The sequence below is a fragment of the Python bivittatus genome, unplaced genomic scaffold (genome assembly GCF_059951505.1).
Source record: "Python bivittatus isolate LINGU-HERP-01145 unplaced genomic scaffold, Pbiv_v1 ctg000080_np1212, whole genome shotgun sequence".
Lineage (NCBI taxonomy): Eukaryota > Metazoa > Chordata > Lepidosauria > Squamata > Pythonidae > Python > Python bivittatus.
This window is the reverse complement of record NW_028277035.1, coordinates 11,772,879-11,788,843: the sequence shown is the minus strand read 5'-3', so window position 1 is coordinate 11,788,843 and position 15,965 is coordinate 11,772,879. Positions and strand designations below refer to the sequence as shown.

The 15,965-nt window shown below is 35.9% G+C and overlaps 1 protein-coding gene across 8 annotated transcripts in view; it reads right to left on the bottom strand.

Annotated features, from left to right (window-relative positions):
- BRD4 (bromodomain containing 4) overlaps positions 1-15,965 on the bottom strand; it is a 95,489-nt gene that overhangs the window by 14,665 nt on the left and 64,859 nt on the right. For all 8 annotated transcript variants that reach the window (XM_088133520.1, XM_088133513.1, XM_088133516.1 and 5 more), the window contains 3 exons: positions 5,832-5,884; positions 4,640-4,952; positions 3,059-3,592 (listed from right to left, as the gene is read on the bottom strand). In XM_088133520.1, coding sequence (XP_087989646.1) covers positions 3,059-3,592; positions 4,640-4,952; positions 5,832-5,884 — 900 coding nt within the window. The remainder of the gene's footprint in view (positions 1-3,058; positions 3,593-4,639; positions 4,953-5,831; positions 5,885-15,965) is intronic.

The window sequence follows — 15,965 nt, the reverse complement described above, 5'->3', positions numbered from 1 at the left end:
GAGCTTCACTGTCTACATACTAATGTTTGGAATATGGGAAATAAAAAAGTTGAGATGACAATATGACAATATGTTTAACTGGGACTTGGCTGGTAGGATGACTCTTATGATTGGAATGTAATAATTGAAATTGGTTAGGAGAAACAAAGGCAACAGAAAGGAAGAACTGCACCGTATGTTAAAAGTATCCACACCTGCTCAGAAATCCAAGTGAATGAACTTGGTGATGCTACTGAGATCACCTGGACTAAAATAAGTAGCAGAATGAATAAAAACAATACTGTTCTACTATCACCTATTAGGCAAAGAAAAGATGTAAACTGCACAAAAGAAAATTGCAGCATTTATACAGAGATGCAAGGTGATGGGAGACTTTCATTACCTGACAACTGTTGGGAGAAAAACTGCCAAAATATAGTGTCTCTGGGAAATCTGTAACTTCTCTTGCTGAAACCTTTCTTTTTCAGAGAGTGAAGAAAGGCAGATAAAGATCAATCATCTCTGATTTGATACTAACCAATAAGGAAGACTTAAATAAGGGAAATAACATGGAAAAGTGGGCTGGTAATGCCCCAGTTTTTGATTTTTATACAATTTGAAACTTAGAATAGTTGCATATGTCTATCTTGGATTTTAAGAAAGCAGATTTAATAAGAAATAAGAAGAATGCCATGGCAGGAGAATCTACTAGAAAATATGACACATACAGTTAAGTGCTTAAGAAACAGAAATCAAATACACAGGTATAGCACAGGAAATTATTGGTTTGACAGTAATATTTATGAAAAAGATCTTGGAACAGTAATTAATTATAAACTTAATATGAATCAGCAGTGTGATGTTGCTTCAAAAATGAATGCAATGAGGCTGCACTAACAGAAGTACAGTCCTTAAATCACAGGAAGTAATAACCGTACTACACATTTCTTAGACACCACCTCAAGTACTGTATCCAATTCTGGACACATTTTAATAAGTATTGTGACAAACTGGAACAGATTCAGAGAAAGTTAGTGCAGATAATGAGGGGACTTGAAACTAAGCTCTATGAAAAGAGAAGGAAGCAACTGAGAAGAAAAGACAGGGAGACTATGCTAGTGCTCTTTAAATAGCTGAAAGGATGTAAAAGAAAAATTGGCAAAAATTGGCCCAGAGAAAAGGTCAACAGGAAGGCAAATTCTAGTTTAGGGATATGCTAAACATTCTGTGCACAGAGCAGCTGGTTTGGGGTAGTTCATGCCCAAACCGAAACACATGCATTTGGGATGTTTTATTCATGCATGAAATGAAAATGGGGCTATATTTTAGCAAGCATGTACTGAAATGCTGGTGTTCAAGGCAGTTGACTGGGGCAGGAGCAGAGGAGAGTGGGAGCAAACTGAGAACACAGACAGTAGAGGCTGGGGGGAAAGAAAAAGGCACTGGGAAAATCAGGGGTGGGCAAGCCAATGGAATATGCCATGCTAGGAAGTGTAATTTACTGAGAGACTACTGCAGTTAGGAACAAGTGCATCAGCAGTGACAGCAGGAGGGAGGGAAGACCCTGGAAAGGTCAGGATGGGGGGAATACACTGCATTGGGATATCAGAAGTGGAGAGAACAGAAGGTGTTAGGAAGATCAGGGCTGGTTGGGCTGGTAGGACAGTGGAGGCAGCAGGGACTGAGGAGAAGCAAGGGAAGGGAAGGAAGGAAAGTAATTGGAAATACCAAGTATCTGTGTGTCACAGAGCAGTGGAATTTGCCAACACTGGGGAGCTGCTGAAAGGAGGAAGGAAGAACACACCAGAATTTTCTACTTGTTCAATAAAATCACTCTAGGATTTCTCTGGATTTTACTTCATCTGAAACCCAGAAGAATCTAGTTGTTCTGGGACTTATTTCTGCCAAAATGTACCTGGCCCAAAAAGATTCAGCAGAAGATTCCTACACCAAAGGCTTTTTTCAGATTAGAAATAAAACATGTTTCATGCATATCCCTATTCCAGTTGAATATTAAAAAAACAAATAGTAAGAGCTGTTTGACAGTGGAACCAATTACTCAAAGAGGTGGTAGAGTCCCTTTTACCAGAGATGTTTATAAGATGCTGGACTACTTTGGATTGGATCACGGAATGAGGGATAGACTTCGTTGCCTTAATGACCCCTTCCAACTGTTTAATTCTGTAATACCACAGAACTGGCAACTGAACAGGCAAATATAAAATAAATTTTGCTACTCGTACTATTTACAGGTAGCTTTTCCAAGTAAAGTGAATCTACAAAGAGGGAAAGGGCACTGAAATGAAATCTAAAAACACAAGCCACTTAAGAGCTTTCTATTGCTCTACAAAAATAACTGGATGTAGACCTGCAACTTTTGAAATTTTTAAAGCAAGTCCAACTGAAGGATAGGGAATAACCAAATAAAGGATATTTCACTGAACAGCGAACACCATGCATATTATCCCTCTTCAGGAGTTTAGCTGAATGCATGGAGAGATAGATAGAGTAGAGAATGGGGAGGAAAAGCTGCTTCTGCACATTCAACTGAAGATCTGAAACAAAGTTAATCTTGCACTGGCTTGAATGCAAATGCAGCTCTCTGCACATTGTAGATCTCTGCTTTATTTTGGACTCTGGTTTGCATGATGAACTCTACTTCTATGAGCTTACAGGAAGGTGGAAAATAAAGTCTGTGTTAGCAAAATTTCAAATTTTGGTTAAAATGAAATAACCACAGAACAAAAGATATTGAAAGCCATGCCTTCAGCAAGTTTTTAGTTTTTTTGTATTTTATGCAGTAAGCCATCTTGGGTGTTCCATCTGAATATAGAAGTGGGATATAAATGAATGAGCAAACAAACAAAAGGTGATCCTGAGAGAAAAGGGAATAATTTCCATCAGGAAAACCCATGTTCCTTTCACTTGCTTTACTACATTTCCTCTTTACAGAGCTATTTTACAAGCAATTTTTCCACAAATTTTAAATCAGAGCGATGACTTCCATTCATCTGATCAGATGGTAAGTATCTGGAAACCCATCCATTAAGCCATTACATTTCGCACTCAAGCAACTCACCTGCTGTGTAGGGGTCTGGCTTGTGATGTCTTGGTGAAGAGTGATGCTGGATGACTTGCTGGGGTTTTGCCTGCTGTGGGGTTTGCTGTTGCTGTTGAGGGGGCAGATGCGGTGGTGGGGGTGGTGGAGGCTGTGGAATATGGGGTGGAAATTGCATGGGCTGCATATGTACTGGCCTCTGCTGTGACTGATGCGGTAACTGTTGCCCTGGAGGGTGAGGAGGTGGTTGCAGGGAGGGCTGAGGCTGTGACTGCACTTTCACTGAAGGGAGGAGAGACGTCTGCGGCTGCGTCTTCTGCAACTGCTGCAAGTAGAGCTGCATCTGGCTATTACTCAGCGGCAGGCTGTGGTGAGGAGCAGGAGGCTCCTCATCCTCCAGAAGCACCTGGGGAGGCTGGGGGAGTGGGGGCTGGGGGATCAGGGGCTGCTGGCTAAGAGCTGGCGACACTGCTGGAGGCCGAGAGGGTTTGGGCGGGAGTGCTGCGGCTCGATTACTGGGTCTTGAGGGCTGCTGAGGCAGAGCATTGTGCAAAGCTGAAGAAGAGAAAACAGTGAAACATTACATTAAATACTATGGCACAGAGTTTGTGGCTATCGTTATTAATTTATTTTTAATTAATCAATTAAAATTATAACTGCCTACTCCAAAAGACTCTCTTATTCCAAGAGTCAAGGCAAAATCTACACAAGAGCCTAAGAACTAGAGAGTAGTTCATTTTGTAGTAAAACTGTTTGTAGGAAATATTATTAATTATTTCAAGGAAGGAAGGAAGGACCCCACCGCCAACCACCTCCTTCATACTACTTTTCTACTTACAGAGTATATTTAACATAAAGTTAAACAGATATTATTCTCCATCTGGAATAATACAGTCCATTCTATCATCTCAAAAGCAAAGCCTTACTTTGCTCTACTGATAGACCCATGATTAGGAATTACAAAGAAAGAAATGATAGCCTTCATAATTTCAGTATTTGTAAAACATGCAACCCTGGCTTGCAAATTCCACCATCTCCATATTGTCTCTGTTTCTATGCTGTTCTGTATAAAAGGAACTACAGTTTTGTTAACTGGGATTTTAGTAAGCACATGCAAAACCTACTATTCAGGGAACAGAATGTTCCAGACAACTCTGGAATTCTAGCAGTAATTGGGCAGTCTTTGGAAAACTGCCAGACCTTTACTGGAAGATACACAACAGCATGGTCTGCAGGAGAAATGGGAACATTCTGGAGTTCTCTGGAATGTTCTTTTCCTTGAAGGTACATTTTCCTCATCCCCAGAGTTTGGTCTCAGTTAAACTAAGATTTAAATCAGAGTTCTCTTTCCCAAATAATAGGCAGCTGTATCTCAGCTAATCAGATCTGATTTCACAATGGATTTAGTTGGCTGGAAATATTACATCTAAAATTGTATTTTCTCTCTTAACTTTGAACTGTTACTTAATTTATAGTATCCTGGATTGATCTGGTGCTCATTTACTGCAAAGCTCAACTGGGAAAGAATGATGAAAGAACAAGTGGCTTGCTAGTTCTCACAAACTCAACATACAGCTTCTAATGCACCTAAAAATGGTTTACCTGGAGGGGACACCACTGCATGTTGATTTAAGTGAGGAGGAGTGCTGTGCTCAGGCTGCTGGGGGAGATGAGGGGGCATCTCAGGTGGAGGAAGGTGAGGAATAGGCTGAGTGAAATGTGAAATAGTGTCAAACATATTCCCTGGGAGTGGATGCTCCATAACTGGGATCTGCGTTGGAACAAAAGCTGGAGGAGAAGACTTGACTGTGGCAGCTGCTTGTTGGGGGGCAGATGGAGGTGGCGGTGGTGGTAGTTGCTGTGGTTGCACCTGTTGCTGTTGCTGCTGCACCTGTTGATGGTGATGATGGTGGTGCTGCAAGAAAGAAGCAGATCTAACAATCAATGCAAAACAGTTTTGGAATGAATCATTTTTGCACAGAAAATCAATGGTGGAAAATATTTCTTATCCTTCACCTTCTCCCTTTTGCCAAATGGCTCTTTCCTATACAGTTCTTCCACCTATGCTGTTTTAGCAAAGGTGAATACTAAACCAATTCTTTGCAATCAGAAAAAAATGAACTGGGTGGGTGTTGGAGATCTGGTAGAAAAGCAACCCTATGCATTCCCTACTGTCAACTTGGGGGGAAAAGCATGCAACTCCATGTGTAAGTGAGTGTATAAGTTTAATGTTGAACTAACTCAACAAACAGTGCTAGTTTCACCGGTTGGAAGCAGCAAATCAACAGGTGGATTCTGCTATGAAAGGCAGGACACATGCAAAAATTAAACATACAAAAAAATCAATAAAACATAAAAATAAAAGATGGCAAGCATGATGAAGCAAGGGGTCTCATTCTCCCTTGCCAAGGACCTGGTAAAGAGCCAGATCTTCACAGCTCTTCTGAATAACAGCAAGACAGATGGAACAACTTTTTAAAAATTTTGATATTTCTTCTATCTATTCTTCTGCCAATTTAGGATTGGAAGCTTGGGTCCAACAGTAAGCAAATTCCTGCCTGTGACCAGGGCTAAGAGGAGAAATAATTAAGTAGTCTTAGAATCAAAGTACCAATGGAGATACAATCTATTACTAATGCAAGGGAGTCTAAGAAATCAAGGTAAATGCAGCTCTTCTTTTCCCTTTCACCAGGGCCTAAAGAAGAACATATTGTTTAAAAACAAATGTATGGAATGCTTGAGCAAAGGACTATCATACTAATTCCCGCCCCCAAAAAACTGTATTATAACCTACCTTCTTTTGTTCTCGACCAGGATGCCCTTTTTTCTTAATTTTGGGGGGCATTTCTGTGGGAAAAGAATAATAAAAGATTACTGCATGGGCAATGCTTTTGACCACGAGTCGTTTCATGACTAAGACACTGAAATCCAAAGACACAGCATTAATATTTCTAGCATACATTGAACATTTAAAGCTTAGATATGTGTATTTATATACATAAAACAAAGGCAGAAGAACTTCTTGCTTACTTATTTTACAAAGTAAAATACTCGTTTTACAACGAACAGTTTCAATTAGTGTAAGTTGTTGAGGCAAAGCCTCAGTTAAAATATGCCACAGCAGGAATTAAACTATTCACTTTTGAGTTTCTTCCCTCAATAACTCATTTCCCAGCATACCTTTTATTGAGTCTACCCTCCATGTAATTTTAACATTGAGGCAATTAAAAGAACAACTTTTTGCATTTAATGGGTAGCACCTCATTAGCCCAGGTAAGAGTTGCCGCTAGGGATTTACTACAGTATTTGCTTAAGTTTTTACTGCACATAAATCACCCCAGGTATCTTCACAAAAAAATTATGTTCTGCTTTCATGACTTCGGCTGCTTTTTGGTACTTAAAATTATGTCAAAAAAGTGTTTTTCCCCTCTCCCCTTTTTGGGGGAAATTAGAAAGCTTAGGTAACTCAATTGTTACCTGTTTCTGGAAGGATAGTTAGGGCTACCCTGCTTAGGTTCAACCCAACCATTTCTGCAGTGGATATGAATGTGCCACATTTAGACAACTGAAAAAAGCTGTATATGCCACTTTTTCATCAGAAAATTTTATACAACCCTACTATAAAATGGTAGCAAAAACGCCTTCTGATAAAAGCTAGCAGTATCACTTGAAAATTCATTTTGAAGACACAAATTTCTTGTCAAAGAAGAAAAGCAAAATTTCCCTCTACTCTCATAAACATAGAGACAGTAAATATAGTAAAACGCTTTATTTACACAGGTTATTTTAACATGTAAAATAGCAATTACTTTTTTTTCCAAACAGAAAATATTAAGCCAAAATACAAAAGAGGATTTTTTGAAAGTTCAAACCATACATTATTCTGCATGTTGTTTTTTTGGTCTTTCTGTTTCAATTTCTCTCCAGGTGAATTTTAACACAATATCCACAACTCCTTTTTTACTTCAGATCTTATTATTTGATTTTTTAAAAAATGTGAAGTGGCTAATTACATGAATTCAAAATATAGTGTTAAGACCTTTTTTTGGGGGTACTAATGATAGCAGCATGCCAAGACTAACAGATTTTCAAATCTGAATTTCCAAGGCTTATTTATTAATTCTGCAACAGCATATAAGATAAGATCCATCCCTACTTCTCTGATAATATCAGATTCATTTTTTTCCAACAGTTGCAAACTTCCCACCAGGAAGAAACATGATTATGAAATTCCCCTTGTACTGCATGTCGCACTACACATAGAACAAAAATATTACAAGGCTTTTTTTTTTTAAAGCAAGATTATTGATCTATTGTAACAGATTACCAGCATCAGTTGTACTAATATTTGCTTCACTACAGAAAATTCAGAGTTATCACCTTTGCTCCTTTTTCAGATTCCCTTGCAATTGGTACATATGGCAAAAATTGTATTACCTGTCAGATCTTTACTGTTTCACATTTAGAAAACTTCTGTCAAGATACTTTTTATATATTTACAATGCAATGTGGAAACCATTGTAAATTTACCCAGGAGGCAGCAGCTATGCAATGTAGGCCACAAAGTAAATAGAATAAAAGAATGGAAGACACTTATCACTGAAGACCTCAAATTGGGGGAAAAAGTACTGCCACTTACTCCAACCAAATGCCTTTTTAAAAAAGCAATACTTTCGAGTATTTATTAAGTTTTAAAACATGTCCAATACACATTAGATATTAACACCCTGACACACTAACACTATGAGCATTAAGAAAATGGTATGCTATATATTTTGTTGGAACAGACAGTATATAAGGTAAACACGTAAATATATGAATAAGAGCAGCCTCTGCAAAATACAAACTTTGCTGGCATTATACTATTCACAAGAACTATACCAAAGAGATATACTGTAATCCCATTTTATGTTAGAGGGCAAAGAGGAATAAAAAAGGTAAAATAATTATGGCTGTAATACCCAATGTTGAATCTGCATGTGCATGGATGAACAGCTTTATTACTGTGTCTGGCAAGATAAGCTTTCCAATTAGTTCACATAAATAAAAGAAACAAATCTTAAAAAAAAAAAAACTTGCCATGAACTTTAAACCCACAAGACTCTCTGGCATGTAATTTGAAGATCAAGACTTTCGGAATCTAGTTCATGACATATTTAGCATTTCATTAATATAATCAAATGAGCTCTTTCTAGATTAATTTTCAATCTCAAAAAAAAATCTCTGCTCCTGTAAGAAAAAAGATAGACCCCTTCTAGCATTTTAATTATAAGGTGATTTCTAAATTAAGAGTTACTATATTTAAGGAAGGAAAAGCTAACTTAAAAACAACTGATGCTGTTCGATTGTAACAGACAAAATTAAGAAAAGCCTGATGATGTATTTAGCTTTTAAAAAGTAAAAAGTTGATTCCTGATTCCTTCACAGAAATATCCAGAGTTTTCTTGGCAACAACATGGAAGTAGTTTGCTGCTGCCGTCATTTTTTTTTTTTAATTAAAGAATTTCTCAGCCTAAACTACAACCCTGTGATTCCTCAGAGGTCTCCTATCCAAATATTAATTGTAGGCCCAACGCGGAGGTAGCTTCAGAGGCTAAACAAGATTGGGCAGGTGCTGCCATCTCCTGAGACATTAGTCACAGATGTAAATATTTAGCTTAAAATAAGAAAGCATTATTGTAGGACATTTTCAAGCTCAACTTAAGGGTTCAGCAGTACGTTTGCCCCTGAAAATCACTTTGCTGTGAATAAATCTTCAGAGACTATGCCAATGTCTTCATAAATGGGAAGCTTTAAGTAGTACATACTTGCATTCATTTCACTATTATACTATACTGTTTTTCCTTTAGGAGTCTCAAGAGGAGACACAGGTTGGGCTGGGGGATAGTGACTGCTCCAAGTTACCCAGTGACTGCTCCATGGTGAAATAAGAATGTGAACCTGGGTCCCCACTCCCACATCTTAACCACAACATTGGCTTTCACTGCATTTTATGCTCTCTAGTACTGTATTTTATGATATGGTACTATACTTTATTACATTGTATTATATATTACTTGTTAGCATTTCAGTTTGTACTGTGCCTTCTCAATGTTAGGGTGCTCAAGTTGGCTGACAAAAAATACAAAATAAAATAATTAAAACTCAGTTAAAATACACAATAATGTAGTCAAGATACATTACTCCTGCACAAAACCTCAAAAAGGTAGTAAATTTGGTATCACGTATACTGGTTGATCTAAGAATGTAGTTCAGGTGGAGACAGTTGTTTAGTTTAAAAGAACTGCATTAAAACATAAACAAAAGTAATTCATTTTAAAGTGAGATATAGCTGTTCTATAGGAAATATATCCTAATTGACAGCACTGATTTAAGTTATATATAACATACTTTTTATTTTTGTGGCTGTATAACTCTGAAAAGTGGTACAAAAGAAATTATTTTTATATAAGTAACTTTGGTAAGGGCAAACCAAATGAATGGTTTTCCATTCAAGCAAAGTATTTTCTTTCTTCTCCTTCCCCTTCTCTGGTTGCACCACTGTGCATGTCCATATTTGCTTTAGATGATCCATCCTGTAACCTTCCACAGAAGATTGGGAAAGGGAATCAATTTCACCAGCAGACAGACACCACTGGACTCAATTCTTAAAATATTTCTGGCATCATCTGACTTTAGTTCACTTCTTGTAATGCGTGGCCATGTACTGCCTGAAATATTACCCCTATACTCAAAGTATATTCTCCCAAAAGAATGCAACATAGGCCACTATTTCACATTTTTTAGTGCAATCTAAATTACACCAAGTTTATTTGTGGCAACCTAATAAAACTGTACATAACATCCTAAGATGTTCTTTATTACAGAATCATCTAGTAACACTACTTAAACTTAACTCTTGAAAATAAGGAACAGGCCAAGGCTGAAGTGGAGATTTTGTTTCAATTGTCCCTGCAGAAGCATTACTAAAATAGCACAGCAGTTTAGATGAAGTAGTAATGAATATTTTAGAAATCTTAAAATCTGTTTAATCTCAATTTTAATGTAATTTTCAATTAACATAATATTATTGAAGACCTGTCACTAAGTAATTCAAGTACCCCATTTACCACACGTTTATCAAACCTGAATAACCCATTCTATAGACCCTGGTTTGGCTTTGAAGTAGTGTAAGGCTGCTTCTGTTTATGTAAGTGCATCCTTCCACCAGCAGCCTACCTATTACTCAAAAGGCACCTACAAAGACTAAAGGTCTCTCTGGAATATCTTTCCAGGGGACTCAAAAATAAAGAAACCTCCCTGGATTGTGTGTGCAGAAGTACTTTCCACACATGAACAGGGAGGCTGATCCAAGCCTTTTTTGGTTCTGCACACTTCAGAAAATGAAAATAAATTTGAATTTCTATTTGATAATCAGACAATAGGATATTTTCAATAAAAGAATTCTGATGTGATGTTTAAAAAGGTTGTTTATTTGCCTGTTGAACCAATGAGACTATTATCTTTAAAAAACGGGGGGGGGGGAGACATGAATGTCCATTTTCAAATGTCAAAATTAAATGTTACTACAATTTTAGTTATTATACAAAAGGTAGGTACATTTTCTGCAGCAAAAAAATAAATTCTTTATTTTTATTTTTAGAACAAAAATATAGTAACTATACAATTTATTTTAAACTATTATGATTACATCAGTTAAATCATGAGCATTCAGATAAAATTTAAAACAGATTATATAAATTACTGTTAATTTTTTTCCATAAAGTAACTGAACAGCTGAATAAAAATGACAGCAGATACTCAATTCATGATTAATGCATTCTGAACAGTTCAAGGGAAAGAGGAATTACAGCTTGACTTAATCATGCAATTTACACATTCCAACCAAAAAAAGGTCAAATCTTATCCCATCCCTTCATAAAAAATTAGAAACAAATGGCAGGAACAAATGCAAATGGAGAAAAATTAACAATATTAATAAAAACATTATTTATTTTAAATCCCCAAATACATATTTTTGTTTATAAATAACCTTCACAAGTAAATTCCAGGCTATATTTTTATACTGAATTTGGAATATCAATATCTGGGTTTTTGAGTGACTAATTTGTTGGGAAATTCTGTGTTTTCTTGAAATTGGAAGAATATATCTACTGCTTTCTCTAAACTCAAAGATTATTATTATTAGATATGTAGTCCACTAAAACCCTGAAAGCTTGCATTAGATCAACTCATAAACTACTCCTTGTCACTGACAGTCAAGCTTACTGTATGATTCTGCTATGAGCCATCACTAAATATGAAGCTTAATATTCAGATTTTGAGTTTGCTTACACATGTTTATTTAGCTTTATAGAAAAAGGACAGCCATACTTCCATAATGAGTATTGATGTATATTACATTTTTAAGGAGCAGTTACTGAATTGTAGCATGGAAGCACATTTTTTTTAAAGAGAGAGAAAATACCTGTTTAGAAATACATTTAATGCTATACCAAAGTTTTGTAGACAATCCACTAAGTGCTTCTAACTATAGCTCTCTTTAAGCGATTTTTCACAATTATTGACACATCCTGTTAGCACTTGGATACTTGTTCAGAGATTTGCTTATCTCTACTGGTTTATCTTCTAGTGTAACTTTTCTGTATCTTTCATGTCTGATTACTGAGCTGCTTTTAAACTTGGAAGAAATTTTAAAAAGCAGTTTGGGGATTTAGTAGGAAGAACTCTTGAAAAGAAAAAAGAGGGGGAAAACAATCTAAAACACAGCTATAGCACATAAAATAGTGTGCTTATGTTATATGGCTTTCCATATAACAACAAAGTCTCTGAGTACACACAAACACACACACACACAAGAGGTGGGAGGGACTAACATTTCTGCAAAAGTCTCCATCAGCTTGGATCTTAATCAGGATAATGGATCGGTATATTTTCGGTATATTTTTTACTCAAGTCAGAGGTAATTAATGTGTAACAAAACAAAGCCAGACACAGATAAACAGCAGAGCAACAGATCAAGCACTTAAGTTATGTCAGGTAAAAACATGAGAGGTGGATTGCTAAGAAAATGTTTTAAACGTACGATTTGTTTGCCGTTTATTAAGGCAGCGGCAACATATTGATCTCCACATATTTAGGACTACAATTCAATGGACTATGGGAGTTGCAGTCCAAGATGCACAGAATGTAACAGGCTGCCTGCGCAACAAGCCAGTCAGCTAAAACACAGAACCTTTGGATCTTTAGTCACTGTTCAAAATTTCACAGCGGAATCATATTTCACTGAAAACGTACCTCAGTGAATGCAATGTACAAAGTTATGATATACATTCCAGGAGTAAAAGAGAATTTGAGAAAATTATCAGATGAAGCCATACTGAAAATATCAGCAAACGTTATTAAGTGAAGATTCTCTAACTTTTAAAGAGAAAAACAATATAGCTTTTCAAGAAAGCCCAAGTTTCATCCAAATAAAAACATGAGCTAGTTATAGTCAAGGCCAGACACAAAGATTCTTCTTCATGATGGTAGGTTAAACAAGAATATAAACTATGATGCAGTAAAGCACACCCTCATTTACTCATCTTTCAAAACACAGCTAGTGCTCATATTGTATACATGAGTTCACAACCAGTTCTTCTCACTAAGGCACTATAAACTGCAGTTTGAAAAAGCTGTGAAAGACTTATGTCACATGCTTCTGGTGCAATCTATATCCCATGCAAGTCAAAGGTAAAGAATCTTAGCTCCTATTAATTTGGGCAGGTATGCAATACAGGCAAATGTATAAAGTTACTGCATTACCATATTACAAATATCAAAATTTAGGGAAAATCTTAAAAGCTCAAACTTTCCCATTCAGTACATGTTAGAATGTATCTTTGGCACAGTAATTTGAGATGGAACTGTTATAGAGGCTATAAAGAACTGACTGAAATATTAACCAAATCCAGTATAACAATGTTACAAATTCAGTATTAGTGATCGAATAACAATCAAATCCAAAGTAATTGCTGTAAGTAATACATCTTGCCCTTGAGTACTACTGCAATGTTTTCAACTACCTAATCCAGCCTACAGTCCTGTTTCCCATCCAAGTACTAATCAAACCTATCACGACTTAGCTTTGGGGGGGAATCAGGAAAGGTCTGCCATCCATTGTGACTAGAATGATCTAAATTATCATTAATACAACTATTGTCCTGGTGGCTAGAGAGGAATCTTTAAAATCCAAAAGTGATAAATTAATTTTATCAAAATTTCAATGAAAAAAAATCCAAATAAACTGAATTGATATTGATCACTGGCAAAAAAATACTAACATCAAACAAGATGATTTAATAATTTTCTTTCAGCTGAGAGTCATCTGCCTGTACTTACACAGCTTGGTAAATTCTGATGTATTTTAGTTTACTAGGACACAAGCAACATGTTAATGCACACTGTTCAGATTGCTTGTGATAGTTCCTTCTACCAGCTGGCATGGCTAGCAAACATTAACAATTTCATTTAGTATTTGAATATTGTGTTGTCCAAACCAGGGTTTCTGGTTTGTTCCTCCTGGGACAATCTAATAAATCTCAGACAAAGCCATCTGTGGTTATTGGTCAAAATTGCTTGCCAAAGGAACTAACAGGATTAATTGTAAATGTATGTAAAAGCTAGTTTCTTGATAAGACAGAATTTAGGAAAATTCTGCCTACCTTAATGTGAAAATATGAGCATCAGTGAACATTTTAAGCTAGGTTTCAAAAAAGGAATATACATGCTTGAGAAGGAAATAGTAACACTTGCAACTTGGACTTTGTTTCTCTGGTTTCACTGCAGCATTTCCCATGGCCCAAACATGTAATTCAAAATTACATTGTATATGCTGTTTCTTCAACTGCATGCTGGCCTCCTCCATATGGGGTCTCTTCTGTGGATCATCAGACTTCATTATTTAACTTCTAACTGAATATTACTAGTCTAAAGTAAGGATGTGCAAAACATCTTGTATTCAAACCGGCTCAGTTATTTTTGGAGAATGTTAAGTTTGAAGCAACACCACTTAGAATACTGTTTCAAGCTCAAAACACTCCCAAAATAATTGAAATAACCATTTTGCAACTGAAATGGTACATTTCAAATTGGAGACATTCAGACTCAAAACATACGGCGTCCATATTTTCAATGTTATGTGAAAAAACAGAAATGGATTAACAGTTAAATTCTCTTTCTGTTCTTGTGCCCAAATGACTTGAGATGTGACATTGGATATATTGTAGTAATATTTCTTTTTTAATATTCAATTTATGAAGCTACACCTGAAATGTTTGATGATGTACTAAAATATTTTAAAGTGAAATTCTTATCCAACCCTAATAGTTTTACACAATGAAAACATACAACATACTTAGGCTATGTGTGAAATGACCACCGCCACCCTTAACAACAAGCACAATTAAAACATAAAACAATAGAAAGATCTCACTAAAAACCAATAGATTTTTAGATAATATAGTATCAGCTAAGGTACTACAGGTGGCACAAAATTTTATTTAAGCTGCTATCTGTCTGGTAAATACTAATATCTACTTATATATTCCACTTCTAGAATAGAGCTTTTAAAGTCACTTTATCAAAATACAATGCACACTAATTAGATTTAAAAAACATTAAACACACATATCAAGCCAATAATTAAAAAATCAGTAAAAATACCATTTCACATCAATAAAAACAAAGCATAAAATGCCCTTAAAGAATGACATAAACAAGATTAATCTACACCTACAATCTATGGTAATTTACAAAATAAATAAATAAACTCACTTTTTTAATACACATTTTGCTAGCAAGGCTTTAAGATCTGATAATAAAGTGAAGAGCAAGCCTTCCCCCCCTCTTTTTCTAAAAAAACCTCAGTGATAAAAATAAACACTAGGGGAAAAAGCAAGGCACATCATCAGAGGCATCTGTTGTGCCTCTAATGAGAAATAAACTTGTTTTGACAGGAAGACAATTAAAATGAGACTTTTCAGTTCTACCAGTCTATGTAGAGTATGTATGGATTTATGTCTCAGATCTGGTCAATAGCTGGAAATCATTGTCTAGTATCAGGGTTTCATCAAGATGTCTTCAAAATTTATAAACAAAGAAGTTTAGTACAGAAATATAAATCAAAACCACACTATTAATAAAAATACAAGCAGCATGTATTTTTGTTATTGTGCCACAGAAAGTTTCATTGTAGAATTGTGATTTTAAAGAACCTGCTTTTGAAACCTATGGCAGCTTGAGGAATAGAACAAAAAAGTAAAACAAATGGAAACATGGAATGACATCTATATTTGAAATTAATTCTAAAACAAAAAATGCCTTTGTAAATTCCTGGACTACCAAATTCCTATCACTTCAACCAACATTATAATTTTAAAATGTCTACTTGTCTTATTATTTCCCTTTCCCTTTCATGAACCTAGAACCCAACAGTAGCCTTTCTACAAGCTATATAGATAAAAGAAATAAAGCTGTTTACTGCCTACATGAAATTCCAATATATTTTACAAATTATTTTTTAAAGCAGGGATTGAGTAATTGAGCACACTGAATAGTAGAACTCCACCCATCTAATTTCAGATGAATTTCCTTTCATGCTGCTGTTTTCTGTGACATAGTGTATATTGTTCAGGAAAGCCCCCAACTCTTCAACCTTCTGGAGAGGGTTCTCAGATGGTACAGTAAATGAAAGGGTAAAAGAGGCAAAGGGGGGGGGGAAGGCTGCTTGAGCAGTCTTCCATTTTAAAAATTCAGACTCAAATATGTCTATTCGGAAAACTAGTTTGGTGTAGTGTTTAAGACACCAGGCTAGAAACCAGGAGACCACAAGTTCTAGTCCTGCCTTAGGCATGAAGCCAGCTGGATGACCTTGGGCCAGTCACTT